This window comes from Sus scrofa, chromosome 9 (assembly GCF_000003025.6).
Source record: "Sus scrofa isolate TJ Tabasco breed Duroc chromosome 9, Sscrofa11.1, whole genome shotgun sequence".
NCBI classification, from domain to species: domain Eukaryota; kingdom Metazoa; phylum Chordata; class Mammalia; order Artiodactyla; family Suidae; genus Sus; species Sus scrofa.
The window spans coordinates 129,552,175-129,570,066 of NC_010451.4; the positions used below are offsets into that span (position 1 = coordinate 129,552,175).

General features: G+C 45.8%; 1 protein-coding gene across 14 annotated transcripts in view; it reads right to left on the reverse strand.

Annotated features, from left to right (window-relative positions):
- Nucleotides 1-17,892, reverse strand: part of PROX1 (prospero homeobox 1) — a 55,990-nt gene that overhangs the window by 24,471 nt on the left and 13,627 nt on the right. For all 14 annotated transcript variants that reach the window (XM_005656755.3, XM_005656752.3, XM_005656754.3 and 11 more), the window contains 2 exon segments: nt 11,598-11,705; nt 5,201-5,395 (listed from right to left, as the gene is read on the reverse strand). In XM_005656755.3, the coding sequence (XP_005656812.1) occupies nt 5,201-5,395; nt 11,598-11,705 (303 nt within the window).

Sequence of the window (17,892 nt, forward strand, 5' to 3'; positions counted from 1 at the left end):
CGGTGCAAAAACGAAGCTTCGGGCATGCAGTTCTCCCTCTGCCCCTGCCACCCCCCCCCCATCCTTGCAGCCCCCTCCACCCGGCCTGGCGTCTGTACGGCTCCCCCCTTCAAATTTCAGGCGATCGTTCTGCACAAGGACTGTGTCCCCGGGCAGCCATGTGTGTACATATATTTAGAGAACATTCATTTGGTCGCTTAAAAGATCAATTTGGCTTGTCAGTGGTGGGACTGGCAGGGAAGGAAATGGTGAAGGTTTCTTTCCTCCTCACCACCCACCAAGAGTGCGTTGTGCGAGCATTTAAACGGCTCGGCGGCTTTGAGGCCAAAAGACTGCAACCGCAGTCAAAGGGTTTCACTCATGTGCCAGTTTTCCAAATGATCACTCATATTTAAGTATCTATTTGGAGCAGAGGGAAGCGCTTCCTAAATCCACCTGTCCTCATTTTTCTTGAAAGAGATGACAAGGCGCGTGAAAGACTTCCAACTGTACTAAATCTTCTCAAACGTGTGCTGGGTTGAGAGCGGGGGTGGGCTTGGTGGTGGGATGGGGGGGGCACCTGAGGGCGAGGGGTGGGGGGAGAGTCAGCGTGTGTGTTTACCTGTCCTATGTTCGCAGTGTGTGTGTGCTGGGGTCGGCGGAGGGGGGAGGCGAGGTTGGCTGCCTTTTCCTTTTCTCTAAGAGGAAAGCGTGAAAACACAGAAGGAGGCCTGTGGAAGTAGCCTTCTTCCCTGTCATGTGACACTTAGGAAAAAAAAAAGGCACCACACAGGCTCCAGGATGGAGCATCTGCCCAGTGAGTTATCAGTATCTTTGGAAGTGACATTTACAAGCCTGCGGATCAATGAATCAAGCTCTCCTTCCTCTGTGTGTTGAAGCCTTCCATCCAAAGCCTGGGTCTTTATGGAGGGTGAGGGAAGATTCTCACTCTTCCTGGGAGCTGGGACCCCACCCATAGGTCAGCCCTGGCCAGCCACTGCCGGCCCACGAGGGCTGACCGCAGCGGGGGAGGAGCTAGCTCATGGGACTGGAGAGTCAGAAGCAGTGCTCAGTGCAGCCTTAGAAACGGAGAGGGAGCCGGGCCTTGTTTCCTGCCTCTCTGGTGAGGCACACCAGAGACCAACCCTAAGTTCAAGGCCTATGCCCCCCCACCATCAGGAGGATCAGCCTGGATAAAGGTGTCGGTCACATGTTCCGCCCAACCTACACGCAGGCCATCCCAGACCCCCAGTCTCTCGGTTGTCCTGCCCTTCGCAGCGGCCAGCCTGCTGCCGTCAAACTGGCTGGATGGCTCCTGGAGCAATGCCTTTCACCTCTGTGCGACGTAGCTGAGGTCTTTGCAAAGACAGGTAAAGCCACCTTGGAAATGGACAGCGTGCATTACCTGCTACCCGGGCACAGCAGTGAGGGAAATACAGAAGTAATAAACTCCAACTCCTGTGGCCCGAAAGTCAGAGCTATCAGTGTGATTTAAAAACTGGGAAGGAATCCCAAACCTCCTTTGCCTCCCCATAAAAACCAATTTTGGAAGCTCTTCAAAGCGAAGGGAGAATGAAACATGGAAAATATATACCATAACACCTGGAAAGACAAATTTATTGTCACCAGTCTCATTCAACGGGAGAAGCAGGAGTGAACGAGGCGGCCTGTCACCGGGCACGCCTCTCCCCACACCTTCTTGGACTCCCATCAGGAGCCAGACGCCCCCGACCCCATCCCAGCCAACTGGCTTCTTTGAGCACAAACTGGAAGCCTGGTTCACCCCCTCCACCCCCTGCAGTGTCTTCTTCCCCTGGGTCTTCTCAAGCTCTCACCACCCCAAGTCTGAAGGCTGTGCCAAGAATCTTGGCAATTGTGTAAACTGATACAAAAGGCAGAGCAATCTCTGCTGTCACTTAGAAGGTCCTGACTCATACAGGCCAGGAAACGCAGGGTCTAGAGGAGGAGGGAGACACAAGCCACTCCCTCCCAGCCCGTGATAAACCCTCCCCATCTGCTTTCTTTTCCCATAGGCCAGGGGTCAGCAGCCACTCTAGCCTTGAAAGCCATCAGCAGCAGGGGCTGGAGGGGGGTGGTGCTAAGCGGTGACAGAGGTGCCACCAGCGAGCTCTGACAGAGGCAGAGATGAGCGAAAAGCTGAAAAAAGACAAGGCTAAGAGGGGAGAGAGAAGGAAGGAGAAGGCCAGGGCCAGGGAGAGAAAGGCTTAGCCCCCTTCTCCCTGGCTCCCTCATCCCCCACCCATTGAGAACGACTTTAAAAACAGACTCAAGCTCTCGACAAGCTCCAGTTTTCCTTGTAGGAATAGCCACATCGTGAGCACTCACATGAAATAAGTTAATAGCGGCAGAAGACTTAGAAGAGGGTCCAGGAGATAATATACAGTCAATAAACATGAGCTCTTTCATCATTGCCGCAAACCACGGACCGAAGTGAAAAGTGCAATCAAGAAGATGTCTCATTACTTGGCCAGCTAATACTCTATCGGTTTAATATATTCCTGTGAATTAACTGGATCTTTAGGCATTACGGAGCTATAACTGCAGTCTCTCTCCCAGATCCCACCTCTGTTTAAACATTTAGAAAGACAACTAGGTGTACACTTCCCAACTCTGCCATCCTCTTCACTTGCTCATATTAGACCATAGATTCCTTTGGCTTCATCTTTGGAAGAGAAACAGAGGCTGGAGTCAAGCAGGGCGCACAGTATCAGTTGAGGTATCAGCTCGAGGTGCTGGGTCTACTTCTAGCTAGCAGCCACGGCTCCCACTGGGAAAGCAACCATGATAAGCCCAGGGGCTTTTCAGGCATCTCACTTAAGCACTGACCTCCGCGTACTAAGGCACAGAAAAGGAGGATGCTCTTATCTGCAGCTTCCGTTAGTAAATGCCCCAAATGGAGAGGCTCAGTGGAAAACTATCTAGTGACACGAGGATCACGTGGGACAGTGGGTGTGCATGGGTGCACATGTGTGTGCATCGCGGAGGGGGCAGGGCAGAAGCCACGCTCCTCCGCGGTTCTAAGCGCATTTCCGGAAAGAGCTTAGTTTTAGTGAAGGAAGAAGGAGGCCCAGAATAGTCCACTAAACTTGTCTGAAGTCACATGAGAAGTGACAAAACTGCTCCCCGGGCCCCATCCTCTTTGCACTGAAGCAGTCTTAAAATAGACACTGCAGATAAAGGAGAGGTGGCCTGGCTGGCAGTGGATGTGATTCACAGAGAGAGGACTATCAGATGCTAATCATATTAAAGGAGGATTTAGATGATGCTAAATGGAGCAGCTCGTTGGGTACCTCTGGATGTCAGCCGTCCCCTGTTTGTGTCATGTTGGTCGTTGCGCTGGTGGGGGATTAAATCCAACCAGGTAAGGGTGAAACAACCCTAAGAAAGCCTAATGGGCCCTGGAAGATCTGTTCCCTCCAGGATGTTCCTCAGGAAAAACACAGAAACCATTCCACGAGTCTTGGTCGATTCTTTTATGAAGCTTGACCCCTGTGGCCAAACGGAAATTGGTCAACATACACTGGAATTTGCTCACTAGCCCACCACGGAATTCTCTCAGCTCAAAGCTGACAGCAACAGACTTCTCAGAAAGGGGGCAAGGAGACGGGCCGCTTTTCATACGGTTTCTTAAAAATGTTTAGCCATCGTCCTATTCTTCAGCCTTGGAAGACATCTGCTCAAGGGTTCCGTCCACAGAGTAAACCACAGAGACTTTCGAATACGAAAGCAGAAAGTACAAGAAGGAGCCTCACTTTTCATGTGTTCAGCCAAAGAAAAGCTTCGCTTATAACCCATTTGGCAAAAAAAAAAATATACTGGTCTTGGACAGCAAAGAGAAATTGGTGGCCTGCAGTCAAAACACTTCCAACTTTCAAGGAAAACCCATGACTCTCCCACTGCTAAGCCTCCACATTCAGTTCTTTAGAAGCCACCCAAACTGATGTGTGTGGCTAAGAGCACGGGGAGACAGGTTCCCAAGGAAACGGTAAAAGGAGGGTGGGCTGTGGGGGTGAGGGCTGATTGACAAGCCCAGACCGAGCTGTCCTACACTCCTTCGATGTTGAGAACTTCCTGGGAATTTGGGGGTACCTATTTCCTGTGTGAGCAAAGCAAGAGTATTACCATAAGGTCCCTGCATGAACAGAAGCGGGAGGAAAATTCCCATCCTCAAGATAATATAAGAAAAGGACCGACTCTGTCAACCACGGCCAGTCCACTCCCATCATCGGGGTCGGGGGTTCAGCCCCCAGAAGCCCTGCCCCACTCCCACCTCCAACTCTTGTTGCCTCAGTCAGCAGGGCTCAGCAGAATGCCTTTGTGGGTGCTGGGAAATGCACGAGAGTTGTTTCATAGAGAGTTGTCGTGCTGCAACAAAAATCGCTTGGGAGGCACCCTACCAGCCGGGAAAGGGATGCCTTCTTACATCCACTCATCCCACAGTGCTGCATAGATCCTGCTTTCTGGGAATCGCCTACACTGCTTCACGGGTACCTAGAACATGCTGCAGACATACAGATGTGTGTGTGAGGCTGGATGAACAAGAGGGGCACGCCTGTGAAGCCACACGGGTGCAAGATGAACTCACGGAGCTTTCCTCCAAAAAGAACAAAAACAAACCAGAGAAAGATGTCGATGAATCTCTTATCATCTGTACTTAGTAAATTCTCATGCCATTGCTTCCATAAAGGAAAACAAATGCTGGTGAAAGTTAGAAACCATGAAATCACTGCCCCCATCAATCTTTCTAGACTTTTAAAGAGAACAACTTCTGAAGCTATCATCAAACACAGGGTAGGTCATTCCAATCCATGTGCCGGAACCTAAATATAAAAAAGGCCTATTGAGTAGGGACCTCTTCCTGGAAGGGAATCACTCTGGGTGTTCCCTGCTGCCATTTTGTTTGGCTTCTCCAGTGGCCACACGGTGGGTCTTCCACATGCAAGCAGCAGCGTGGGGGGTGGGAAAGGAAACGGAGGGGGGTCAGCACCCAGGACTCTGTTGGGATCCACAGGGGGTGGGGGTGGGGAGGGCCCCTCATTGCAGTTCCACCTCTTGCCCCACTGGGGGATGTTGTATCAGATACCAGGGGAAAACAAAACCACAAAAACCAAAAAAAACAATTTGGGGCATTTCTAGAGAAAATACATTTTTTTTTTTTTGAAAAGGGAGATGACCAAAAAAAATAAAGATGAGTTCCTACCTCAAAGTCATTTGCTTTATTGTAGTGCATGTTCAGAGCCCTGTACAGCTCACAGTCTCTGGTTATAGACAGCTCTTCAGTACTGGTGACTCCATCGTTGATGGCTTGACGCGCGTACTTCTCCATCTGAATGTAGTAAAACTCACGGAAATTGCTAAACCACTTGATGAGCTGAGAGGTAATGCATCTGTTGAACTGTTAAATTTAAATGTTGAAAAGGATGAGAACATTGCCATTGTCTTCATTCACTCTTTAAGCATTTGAAGCATTTTTAAAGTTCCCCTCCCCTCCTTCCTTGGAAAGGCATGTTTTTAATGCCTCCAAAATGGCACCAAGAGGCACAAGCGACGAGGATATACTTACGGGACATTAGAGAACCGACCCACAGTGGAAATTGCGTCACGACCCTCCCCATCTCAAACGGAAACCTCACTCTAAATCAGATTTTCCTGAAGCTGAGTATCTTATTTGAAACATTGTTCTTCATCTTTCAGTAGAACAAATTGCATTTGTATACTTCTTATGGAAATTCGTTCAAGCCGTAAGGGTCCTGGGAAGGCGTTATATTCAAGTACCAGAGGTGGTGAGTCACGTGGCTCCACCATCTAGCATGATGATTTCTTTTAGTAAGAGAATTTGTGTCACCCCATGACAGCCTCATTCAGTGCTGGAAAACAGCTTTCACATAAAAGGGGAAGAATCTGGCACTTGCCTATTTTTCGGTAAGGGGTCAACCCTTGGCCATCGGCTCTGACCCCATTGATGTCCGCACATGGGACTCACGTCCAGGGCTGTCTGGTCAGATCTCTGTACCTGTTCGCATCCCTCCTACAGCCTGCTGGAGAGAGAACCCATGCCTTCCTGCCACTGGAGTCTATGCAGTTTGGGAGGTGTGGTTAAGACACAGAGCACAGCCAGCACAGGCAGAACCTTTATTACATTTTTTTCTTTTTTGTCTTTTTGCCATTTCTTGAGCCGCACCCGCGGCATATGGAGGTTCCCAGGCGAGGGGTCGAATTGGAGCTGTAGCCACTGGCCTACGCCAGAGCCACAGCAACGCGGGATCCGAGCTGCATCTGTGACCTACACAGCAGCTCACGGCAACGCCAGATCCCGAACCCACTGAGCAAGGCCAGGGATCGAACCCGAAACCTCATGGTTCCTACTTGGGTTTGTTAACCACTGAGCCACAACGGGAACTCCAGAACCTTGATTACGTTTTTCTAAATGCCAAGTTACTACAACAGGATTAGGCTTTGCAACTTTGTTTACCAAGGTTTCCCCGCTGACCTTTTAAATGAAGATGTCTTCCTGGGTTCACTGCAAATGATACCTTTCTTATTGACAGTCCTCTGTGCACGTAAAGGACAGATGCATCTCAACTTGCCAAGTCAAAACCAATAAATCCATAGCTTTATATCAGGCAGGCTGACAGACAACCCCCTGCCTTTTGTCATCACAGGCATCCCCTTCCCTGGGCCCCCAGAAAAAGAGGTACATTCATCAAAAATCAACAAAGACCACTTATCAAACACTGGCCATGAGAACATCCAGGCTCCCACAAGATGACAGCTAAAGTGTGTACCGGGGCTGTAATTACTACACAGAAAGTTGTTTCTATACTAGCCAAGATAATAAATGAATGAAAATTTATGGCAGAGAGTGGAAGTAACAAGGAAACAGAAGCAGGGAGACTGGTGTTTCTCCCAAAAGGCCAACTTGCATCATAATTGCCATGGAGTTGCAAGGGCCCTTACAGATAATTGACCAGAAAATGATTAAGTCATCAGCAAATCGCTTCTGCTTGCAAGAGTTCAAACATGTACTTAACCTATCCAAGAATTATATTTTCACTCTGTGTGTCTGCTCTGTCTCTATTCAGCCTTGCGGGGAACCCGATTAAAAAGACAACTGAAGGACCCCCGTTATCTGATCTTCTGGTTGCCGATTTCAATAGAACTTAAACCCATTACGATTTGCTGAACTTGGAGTTCTTTCCATTTTATCTCAGCAGTAAAATACACTGTCCAAATTTCCAGACACTGAGATAAGGACTACAGGCCCCCGTGACGGCTTACTGTTCCTTTTTAATTCTTTTAGAATAAGAAACAAAACATTACAAAATGATAGCAGGCTGTGCACTGGGGAATGAAAATTGCTTTGACATGGAGATTAGGCTTCTGCATTGTTACAAGACATTGTCTCATATGGACAAGAGTACTGTAGAGGAAAAAAATAGAAGGGTATTTTTTTTTTCTAGAATGGTCATGAATGACCTAATGGGGAAGGACAAAAAAGTAAGTGCACTTTGCCATTATTTAGGGATGGGACAGAAAGGGAGATTTAAAGCTTATTGTGAGCGAATGGAAATACCAGAGAGGAAGAATGGGCAAAAACAACAGCCGCCCCAAACAGGAGACAAGTGCAATGACCAGCACAACAGCTTGAAGAGCAGGGGCTGCCTCCACTAGGAGGGAACTGAGCCGCGTTCGGTTTTCGCTGCTGGCCACGCCAGAAGGCAGACCCCTTCTCTTTTCCAGCTCTTCACCTTGTGGGGGGGGGGGGCTGCAGAGAAAAAGCATGCACCTTTAAAGAGTTAATGCCCCCCATTCTGTAGGGGCTTCCAAGCAAAGGATCAATTGTTCTATCAAGGAAAGCTCTGTCGTGTTCCTGCAAAAACTAATCGCTACAATAAAGAGGCTGTGTTTCCACAGTGTACAAGTCTCTGTGACTTTGATTAATGCTTCCCACGGGACATCTCAGCCTCAATATGGGCTGAAGAAACTTCCTAAATATTCAATGAGCATGGTCAAAAGATGTATAAAACAAATCAATCTGACACCTTAATCTGGCCAGGCAGCAGTTGACTCGAGGGGTGGAGGGAACGAGAAACATCATTTAACACCGCGGCTTGAAAAGCCGTGAGCGTCTGTTCTTCAAAGCTAAAATGACACCGAATCTGTTGTACTTAGTGGTCTAAGAGTTATTAGTTTATACATGACAATCGGCACCCAGGGGCGCCCGGGAAGATGGTGGGGCCCGCGGAGCCTGGGCCTCAGTCCCCCTTTGGCCCCCTTGCCCTTCTCAAAGGATGGGAAGGCCTGATGAGCTGAGCTTTTTTGTCTGGCTAAATGTTGTGCGGAGGAAATTAAGCTAGACCCTCTGCGGGAACGTGGCAATTTGTGTAGATTCTTACTCTGGGAGTTAAGCTAAGCTGGCCCTTGTTTCATTCTTCCTATATACCATCGCCCAGCACCGTGCAGCTGCTCTCGCCCAGCCAACATCTCGGGGCTGTGCAGGACTTCCTCCTGCCTCTTTCTTTCCAAGGAAATTTACAAGCGCTCACCTCCTTTCCAAACTGATGGTCACTGGTGGAGTGTCTCCCTTCCAAGAACAAACAGAAGGGAGGAGGATCGCCCTGGCAGGGTTCACCTTCTGGAGCTGGGTGGAGGATTAACTCAGCCCAGCATCGATCTCCCCACTGGGCCTGGATGGACACCTGGGCTACGCCTTATTCATGACCCCAAATGCTTTCCGCTCCTGTTACGTCGCTCCGTTTCTTGCTTGCAAAATGAAATTCCGATCACTATTCGAAATGGAGTGACTTTATGATTTAGAAGGATCATTTTGCTCGAATTAGGAATTTCCTCTTCATATATGGGCCACAAACAAGTATATGCTTGTGTCACTGCGACAGGTATTACTTGGTCTGGAGACATATGAACATGTCCTTTCTAAAGATATACGGGCCAGGGGTTCACTTCTGATCAAACCCTACGGTCTCTCCTTCAATTTCTAGGGATCTCTCAATTCTGTGGTTTCTTGAATCCAGATTGAAATCGAATTTTGAATCGTACCTTCCTAAATAGAGAAATACCTAGTTATTTCAGCCTGGCAAATAGGGATCCGCATTTATATACTGATATCTTGATAGAGGTATGTTGTATACACACACTCACACACATATACAACACAACATACATATACGTGAGTATATGCATTATCAACATTCAAATTCTGGATTTTCCTTAATGTTAAAGAAATCAAGAACGCTCTGCCATTGTTTTCTAGAAAGTTTCTGCAGCATCTTGCCTGGGCTATCCACCCTTTCCTAAGCATGATTTCCCACCATCGCTAGCGTAAGCTCAGAGAATACAAATTCATTTATTACTAGCCAAAGAAAAAGCACAATAAGTTAAAAGTGTATAATTCATTCCAAAAACGAAAGAGAAATGACCTTTGGTGATTTTCTGCTTTGCATTATATGCCCTACTGTTTCCCCTCCATTAGAGTGGATAATTGGGAGTTAACCAGACTCATCTTCGCGCTAACAGCCTTCTCTCCCAGTATGGACAGAGTATGGCTAGAATCTATAATCTGAATATTAGCGCTTTTTAAAATGAAATAGGCACCCAGGTATTTAACTGTTATTTACGTAGAGTCGGGGATTATTTGCCAAACTGGATCACTAGGTGTATTTTAAAGGAATGGGAACAGTTTCTCGCTGGTTTTCACAGCCAACAGCCTCGCCCACCCTTGCCCATTCCCCTACCCCACATGCGTGTGCGTGCACACACGCACAATCATGAATGCTGCTCATATTTACATGTAGTGTTGGGCAGTGCTGGGGAGCTTTGCTGGCTCAGAATGGCTATTGCTTTCCACCCCCCAGGTGGCTGCACTTCAAGGGTAGGCGAGTGATCCGTACTATGCGGTTCCTAAATTCTTGGGCCTCCTTTTGGCTGAAAGGTGCTATGTAGATAACACAAGGCAATGTCATTGTATCACAACACTGCAGGCGTGAAGGCGGTAACATGGACACCGACAGGCACACAGATAGACACACACACACACACACACACACACACACACACACACACACACAGATGCACGTGTGCACCATAACAATTTTCTCTTTCCCATGTCCCCTCCTAGAACTGAAGTGTTGGGAGGATTCCCTGGAAGAAGAACTAGGCTCTAGAAGCTGGCTGGTCCTCAACCAGTTGACAAATGCCCTTCCATTTGTCAGTTTTAGATGCCCTTTCCCCTCGCCCCCCACGTCCAAACCCTTTCCTGGCCTTCGGTGGGCCATGGCACGTCTGGGGCTTCGTGAGTCTTAACCTGCCGTTTAAGTCCCTGGCTTCCTCTGCCTTCCTCATCTGCCCGGTCTGCTGGCACCGAATGAGGAAGAAATGTGCCTTCCACTTGAGGAGCTCAGCCAGGGAAGGAGAAAGATGAAAGGCTGAGGTTGATACACAATTCAAAAGCAAACAGGAGGGAAAAGAGAACTTTTCTTACAAGGCCAAACAAAACATCAGTGAAGAAGACCGAAGGGGCCTGGCCCGCAAAAGGGCCAGTGAAGCCACTCGGGGCTTCGGGCACAAAGCACACTGCGGAGAGGGGACCCGGCAAGGAAGGGGCCCGTTTTGGCAGCTCGGCTCCTGGGTTCTCAGTGGCAGAAATAAGGACCTATTGGGGGGGTTGGGGGGGAGCGCACCCCATCCTCCTGAACTCATCTCAGCTAATGTAATGTTTATCAAGTTCGCCGGATAATGACACCAGGCGTGTCATTATCGTCATCAACAGCCCATCTATGTTTTAAAAAGTTACAGATAATTAACACAACATCAAGTTGTTGCAAACAATTACTTAAAACCCACACACAGACACAGGCACGCACACGTGCACACACACACACACACACACACACACACACACACACACCCCCACACCACACACACCACAGAACCAGGAGGTCCCCATATTCTGTAGAATGAGGGAGGCTGCAGCTGTAGGCCGACAGCTTTCATATCCTCATTTGAATAATGTGTCCTGAATCTGTCACTTTATTCATTCTCCTTATGCTCAGTGTTCTCTACATCAACAACAAATTAAGTTGTAAATAAGAGACAATCATCACTTTTGTTTTTAAGCAGCTACTGCATAGAGAATTTCAATGTAGGCGCCTTTCGACGTGGGGGGGGGAAAGAGGTGCTAGAGTTTGCTCTCATAAGCACAAATATGGGGAAACTAACAGAAACAAAAACAGAAATTGTTTACTCTCGCTGAGGGGGAGGAAAAGGAAAACATTCTCGAAAGCACATCCCTCTGGTACCAATGAAATTTCTTCCAAGACGTTATGAAGACATGTCAAGATAGAGGCGAAGTTTCCTGGACTAGAGTGAAAAGCCGTGCGACCAGTCCTGGGCTTAAGACGCAAGGAGCCTCCTCGTGGCTTAGCCTGGTTTTAGACCAAAGGCCAAGTGCATTAAATCAATTACCACCCAGGTGTGCTCAGGAACCGGTTCCACACGCATCTCCATGAACTTCCAAGAGCTCAGATCACTACTTCGTGCACAGAAATGGAAAAAAAATTACGAATGAAACATGTGCTTACCTTCACATCAGAGAAGTAGGTCTTCAGCATATTGGAGCTGGGATAACGGGTATAAAAGAACATGAGCTTTGCTTTTTTCAAGTGATTGGGTGACAATCCTTCCTGCATGTAGGATGCAAGTGGTTAAGGAAACGAGCTCTTGAAACACAAGCACCTACCACCCCTTCCATCACCCTCCCACCTACCACCCCGTTCAAGAATCTGGGGGCCCACCCAGCAGCCATGGGAATTCTGGGAGATAAATGGCACCAACCATGGAATCCATAGGTACCTTGCGGCATCTCGCACAAAATGACCATTGCCAAACGTAACGGTGAGGAGGCACAATTTAGCTGCGGAATCTTGGCGACCCCGTGGAGCGGATGGCCACCCCCCCAACTCCCCCGCCATTCGAGGTCCTTACTCACTAGCTATACGTTCACTTGTTGCTAAGGAGACAAATGCACCCAACAGGTACCACACAACTCTTATCATGAGAGTTTTTTTTTTCTTCTTCTTCACAATTACAGTTCTGTTTGTTCTTCTCTCTGCTCTCTGCGGTTGACATCCAATTATTATACTAATGTACGTGAAAATATAAAATGCATTATTTTGAACACGGTTAGGCAAGCCTCACATTTTACCTTTTAGTGCTAATATAATGGAGCATCTTGACTCACTTTTCTTCCTATCTTATTATTATATCCTTTTAATTGTTTCCTTTTCAATAATAGCTAAAACTTGGGAGGGGTGGTTGGGGCCCTGAGAGAACAGGGAGGGGGTGGCACTTTTGTTAAAGCAACGATCCAAAACCAAATACAATTTGCCTCTCCTGGATTTACAGTTAACTCCTTTGAGAGTGGCCCAGTGGTTGGGGCTAACAAATCAATAAATGTGGGTTAGCAGATCAATAAATGGCCACTTACCCAAAATAAGAAGGCCTATTTATCTGGAAACATCATTACCTTTTAGATCTGTAAACAGCAGCAACTAAAACAGTTCCCAAGAGAATGTGAGTCTAACCATAACAATCCAGGCTTCCTGATTCTCCCCCAGATTCTTGGCACTCTTCAGCAGACTCGGAGCTGGGATGGCTCTGGTCACATCTGTGCCGCAGCCTGGCCCTGCCATTTCCTCAGCAAATTAATGGCTTTATAATTTATCAGAAATGAAGATGCACGTGGAGAAAATCAATGTGGTCCCCCACAAGGTCAATTAAGGGTCCTTCCTAGAAGCTTCTCTAAGGATTTTCTCTTAAAAGAGAGTCTGGGAAAAAAAAAAATAAGGAGAAACAGAAAAGAAAATACGCACGGGTGGGTGTGTGCAAACCCCCCCCCCACACACACACACAAACACACACACACACTTGGCTCACACATCCAGCAAAAATTTCACACTATATGAAGCAAGGTCAAAGAAACAGAGATATGTAGGAGAGGTTCTAAATGACTTCCGTCAAGTACAGCGTGACCAATCTTAGCAGGAGAGGGAAACCAGAACGTTACCAGAGAAGCATAATCAAATTAATATTGATAAGCTCTTGACTACTTACAACGGGGTGTTTAACCGAAGAGTCTGCTGAGAATTGGATCAATTAGCACCCCCTTTCATGGCACGCGATTTGAAAAGAGATCACCTGGGTTTGTAAATTGAAAAGTTAAATATTGTGCCTTTTGGTTTGGCTGCAGAGAGACACCGAAGGAAGAAATTTTGATTTTCTATCTGTAAGCCAAAGCAGCTTAACTGAACTTGTGTTTTTGTTTGAGATCCTTAATGATTACAAAGACGATAATTTATGACTGACATACTTCTTGTGCCAAGGGAAGAGCTGAAAGGCCTCCAGTAACCTCCATTAGACGGAGAGAGAACACTAAAGGAGCCGGCACACTTCAGGACCATCTGTCCAAATGGATAAGTGAAATAATAGTTGCAAGCTGTCTCCTATTGCCTCATGATAAGAGTTTTAGGCAAGTCCAAACTTCAACAAACATCCTCAGGTCTGGGTTCTAATCTGCTCTTTCAGACGGCTACATTCAAACAACCTTGTACATTTAATTATTAGTGGGGAAAAGTCCCAAATCTTTTCACAATGGGTCTCATACGAAACCAACGGTTTTGCTGTGGTTCTCAGACAATTACTGAGCTATCAAAACTTCCTGAAGCTTTCACGATCTTTAAATTATGCTAAGATGTTTCCATTCTTTTTATTTAAAAACAAAACAAAACAAAAAAAAACCCAGCAAATTGCTCATCTTCTTTAGATTGGATTTGGGGTTTTTTTTTTTTTTTAATTTCATGAAACAAACAACATTCGAATTTGCATTTCTCAAGTTCATTTTTGCTTTAAAACGCTTCCTGTTGGTAATACTTGGAATTGATCAGTTGAACAAGAACACAGACTACGTCTCTATTTCTTGCTCATCGGGTAATGACGCTAAAATTCCCATAAAATATATGTTTCTAATAAACTATTAAAAATAGCTAATGAAAGATTTAAAAGCCAAGAGTTAGATAATCCTTTTTTTTTTTCCTCCTCAAAATAAATCTGAACTGACCAATTGGTTAATTTCCCTTTTAAGTGCTTGTGCTGAAAAGCAACTGTTCTTCCAAGAAAGCACTAGCTGTTTCCAGGATACTTACACATGCACAATGACTCATGATGGAATAGATTCAGTAAACATACAGCTGTACTGAACACGAGCTAAGCTCCATTCAAGGCCAGGAAAGAAAATGAGCACAAATAAATATTAAGGAGGTAAAGGGGGGTGGGGGGAGGGGGGAGGGAACGCAAACAAGATCTGTCCCGGCAGCTCATGGGGCTTTGCCTCAATTCTCTTAGCCATAGCTTTGTGAAGACAGATGACATTCAATTCTATGTATAATGCAAAATAGACAATAACTGCTGAAACTTGAGACAGCTGCCAGGTGTAAAAAAAAAAAAAGAGAGAAAGAAAAGAAAAAAAGGAAAAGAAAGAGAAAAAAAAAAGATGATAAATCCATAAATTAATGAAAGACATCTGCTCCGGAATATAAAAGATCAGAGAGGTAGGGGACTGCAGCTGAACCTAAAGCAGTGTTCAAACAACCTGAGAATTTAAGTGTTGTCTGTTTACTAAGCACAATGTAACCTCACCTAAACAGCGCCGCTGAAGGAGCAGTGGAGGCAGCAAAAAGGCAAATGGGAGAATAATAGGTTGTGAAGGCTGCAGGCAGAAAATTCTTTTTTTTTTTCCAAGTGAACCCTGAATTGTGGCGAGAGGTCTTACAGGCTGCCGTGCCAACCAAATGGACTGGGACTGCTTACCTCTTTCAAACACATTGAGACCCGAAGAATTTTAGCTTTCTCTTTGACCTCTGATTTGCTCTGTTTCTAAGAGGCTTTCCCCCTTAGAAACCTTAAATGCAGAGAAAAGACCTAAACTCTCCCATTTAATAAAAGGGATAGAGCAAGTTCTTGCCCCACTAAAAAGTGTAACATAATTGGTGGGATGGGTAGTTCATGGAAATTTTTTAAAAATTCACTTATTTCATAATTTGGGCGGGGGGGGCAGGAGGGCAGGAATCCAGAGACTTCCAGTCTTTAACTTACACGGTTCCCTATACCTAATACACCTGCTAGAATTATACACGGTTCCTTATACCTAATACACCTGCTAGAATTACTAGGGCCCCACGTGACTTCCGAAAAATGTAAAAGACCCACTTCTATGGATTATTTCACCTTTTAGAAATTCATTTTTTCATTCAGGTTTTCCAGATGGATTGTCGTTTCAAGTTGCTCAACCATTTTCCTTTTTAAATTTTGAGTCGTCTTAACATCCTCCCCTCAAAGTCGAGCAGGGAAAGCTGGCTGGCACGGAGAAGAGGCGGTTTCTTCACCTGCGTGTCTTAAGCGCTTAGAACCCCACTCTTGTGCTTTACTTGGGTGCATGCAAATGTCGGAGGCCTGAACAAGGCTATTTTTCTTGAGATGCAAAGAGGATGAATGACAAGGAACATCAGGAAGAAAGACAATTGGCTGGCTGGTTCTTTTGGAATTTGAATAAAACTTAATATTTGATTAAATAGACTCATTTGCAAAGATACGGAACATATTTTTTTTAATATCAAAGATGTGAGCTTTTGGAGCAGGTGCTACTGACATTCAATTTAACATGCACCCTTGACTACTTCCTTTCGATTAGAAGGGATTTCGAGGTGGTGTGCTCTGTTTTGTACAACCTGGAGGCCTAAGGTGCTGAACTTAGGACGGATTGATCTGACAAGCTAGTGTTCTCAATCGTTCTTATCTTGGCTACTTTGTTCAAGGAAAGAGATGATGCCTTTTGGAGGGGGAAGGCTCATCCCATAAGAATTCAATTCTCCATCAGAGTTTGGAAAGCCATGAGCTAAAAATCAAACCATAGACATGATATTCCTGAAGGTACTGTTTCATCCCACTTCTCGTGTCTATTGATGTTTTCTAAGAATACCTGCAGAACAGGTTCAAACAGGGTCTTGTCTACCTACACTGAAGGAAGATCCCATGCTGTGATGGCCAGAGATTTCTTTAAATGAGAAGCTCGAGAATTTTGCCTAGACACCTTCAGGTAAGTCCAGGGGAGAACGCATTGCCATACAAGGATGGAGAAAAGGAGAAGGTCGTGTGGACCATAGACAAGGCTGCTTGCCTATCTCCTTCCTGAGAAATCCTGCATCAGTGAGAGAAAAGGGCAGAAAGGCAAGGTAGTAGAGGGGGAAGCAGAAACAGAGGCTAAAAGGCCAGCAGTTGGGAAAGTAATCATTAATTGCAGCAAGAGGCCACCATTATTCAGCGACACAAAAGAAACAACTCCAGGTGTCAGCAACTAACATCTCACGGGAACACAGGTGTTTCCAGACCATCGAGGTTCCATAGAATCTTCCCCGGTAGGAGAAAGAGAAGTTGTTCCTCTGAAGAAGCAGCAGCCAGATTCTCTTTAAAGCCTTTGATATGTATGGGAAGAAAAGGAACGTCTTTCCATTCAAATCCTCAAAATTCCTCACGGGATTTAGAGGGGGTGAAACAAATGAGCACAAGCCAAAGACTTTTTTTCTTAGAAGGCACAACTTACTTATAAAAAACAATCAAACAAACAAACAAAAAAAGCAAGCAAAAAAACCCACAAGTATAATTTTCTGCATACAGTGACGTCCAATTAAAAAATCCACCTAAACTGGCATCTTGAGTTAAAGGGTTTAGGACAGCCTCAGAAGACAAAACCTGGCTTCAAATATTCACCCACATGGGCATGTCCCTTTCCTCTGTGTGTGTGTTTGTGAGAGAGAGAGGGGGGGGGGGGGAGAAAAACAACCAGCACCATTTCATTACAACTGGCTTCAAAACAAAGTAAGGAGTCTCTGAGAAGCAGCATGGGCTGTAGCCCTGGCCTGATGTGAAACCCAGAAGATGCACGCCTGCAAAGGGTAAAAAAACCCACTCAAGGCCTTGTGTCTTCTTTGCCTTTCTCATCACCACCAGCTATATCCCAATTTGAGCAATGTTTATGGCCTGCTTATGACAGGTAAGGCTTGGTGCATGGCGCAGCCTTGCTCCATAACTGGTGGATTAAACTTTAGATCTTTGAAAGGTAGACATTAAAACAGCAGCCAAACCAAGACTCAGTTTCTATGTACGACTTGAGTCCTTCAATCTTTCTCTCAAGACATTATTCTCGTCCTCTCTGGGGAAAGAGACTCTGTGTTTAACTGCCAAGTGGGTCTCATACTTGCGGCTCCAATTCGCCTTATCAGAAATCTTCCCTGCTATCCGGAGTTGGCTGGAAGGATGCTCCCACTACCTAGGAAAACACATTTCCACCATATCAGGGACTTTGCCCTTACATGGCAGCCTCTGGAGTGGGCTCAGATGACGAAAATGTCCATCTCTCGTCATCAAGACAATTGCTCAAAATTCTCAATTTGGCAGTGGCCAGTTTTAATTGCAGAATTTTACAACCGTCTGGCAATTTATGATACAAGAAACCTGCCTCGACTTGCCCCCAAATGTTACTATCCTACCCCCGAAAACATCAACAATCACAAGATTTTAAAAGATTTACTGAAAGGACCAATTTACAGAGAAAAAAAGGGGGGGGAGGGAGTTAAAAATAGCTGGAGTTCAGGACAGGTCTAATAAAAAAAATATAACTGGCATCTCTACATAAAAGTCAGAGTCCAAATATAAAAGAGACATAAAAAGAGGCATTTTAAAGTCGAATACAGCTGAGTTTTATATTTAATCGTGCTCTCTCGCTTTCCAAAATAATTTGCTTTGTGTATGTTGGGACAAAAGATT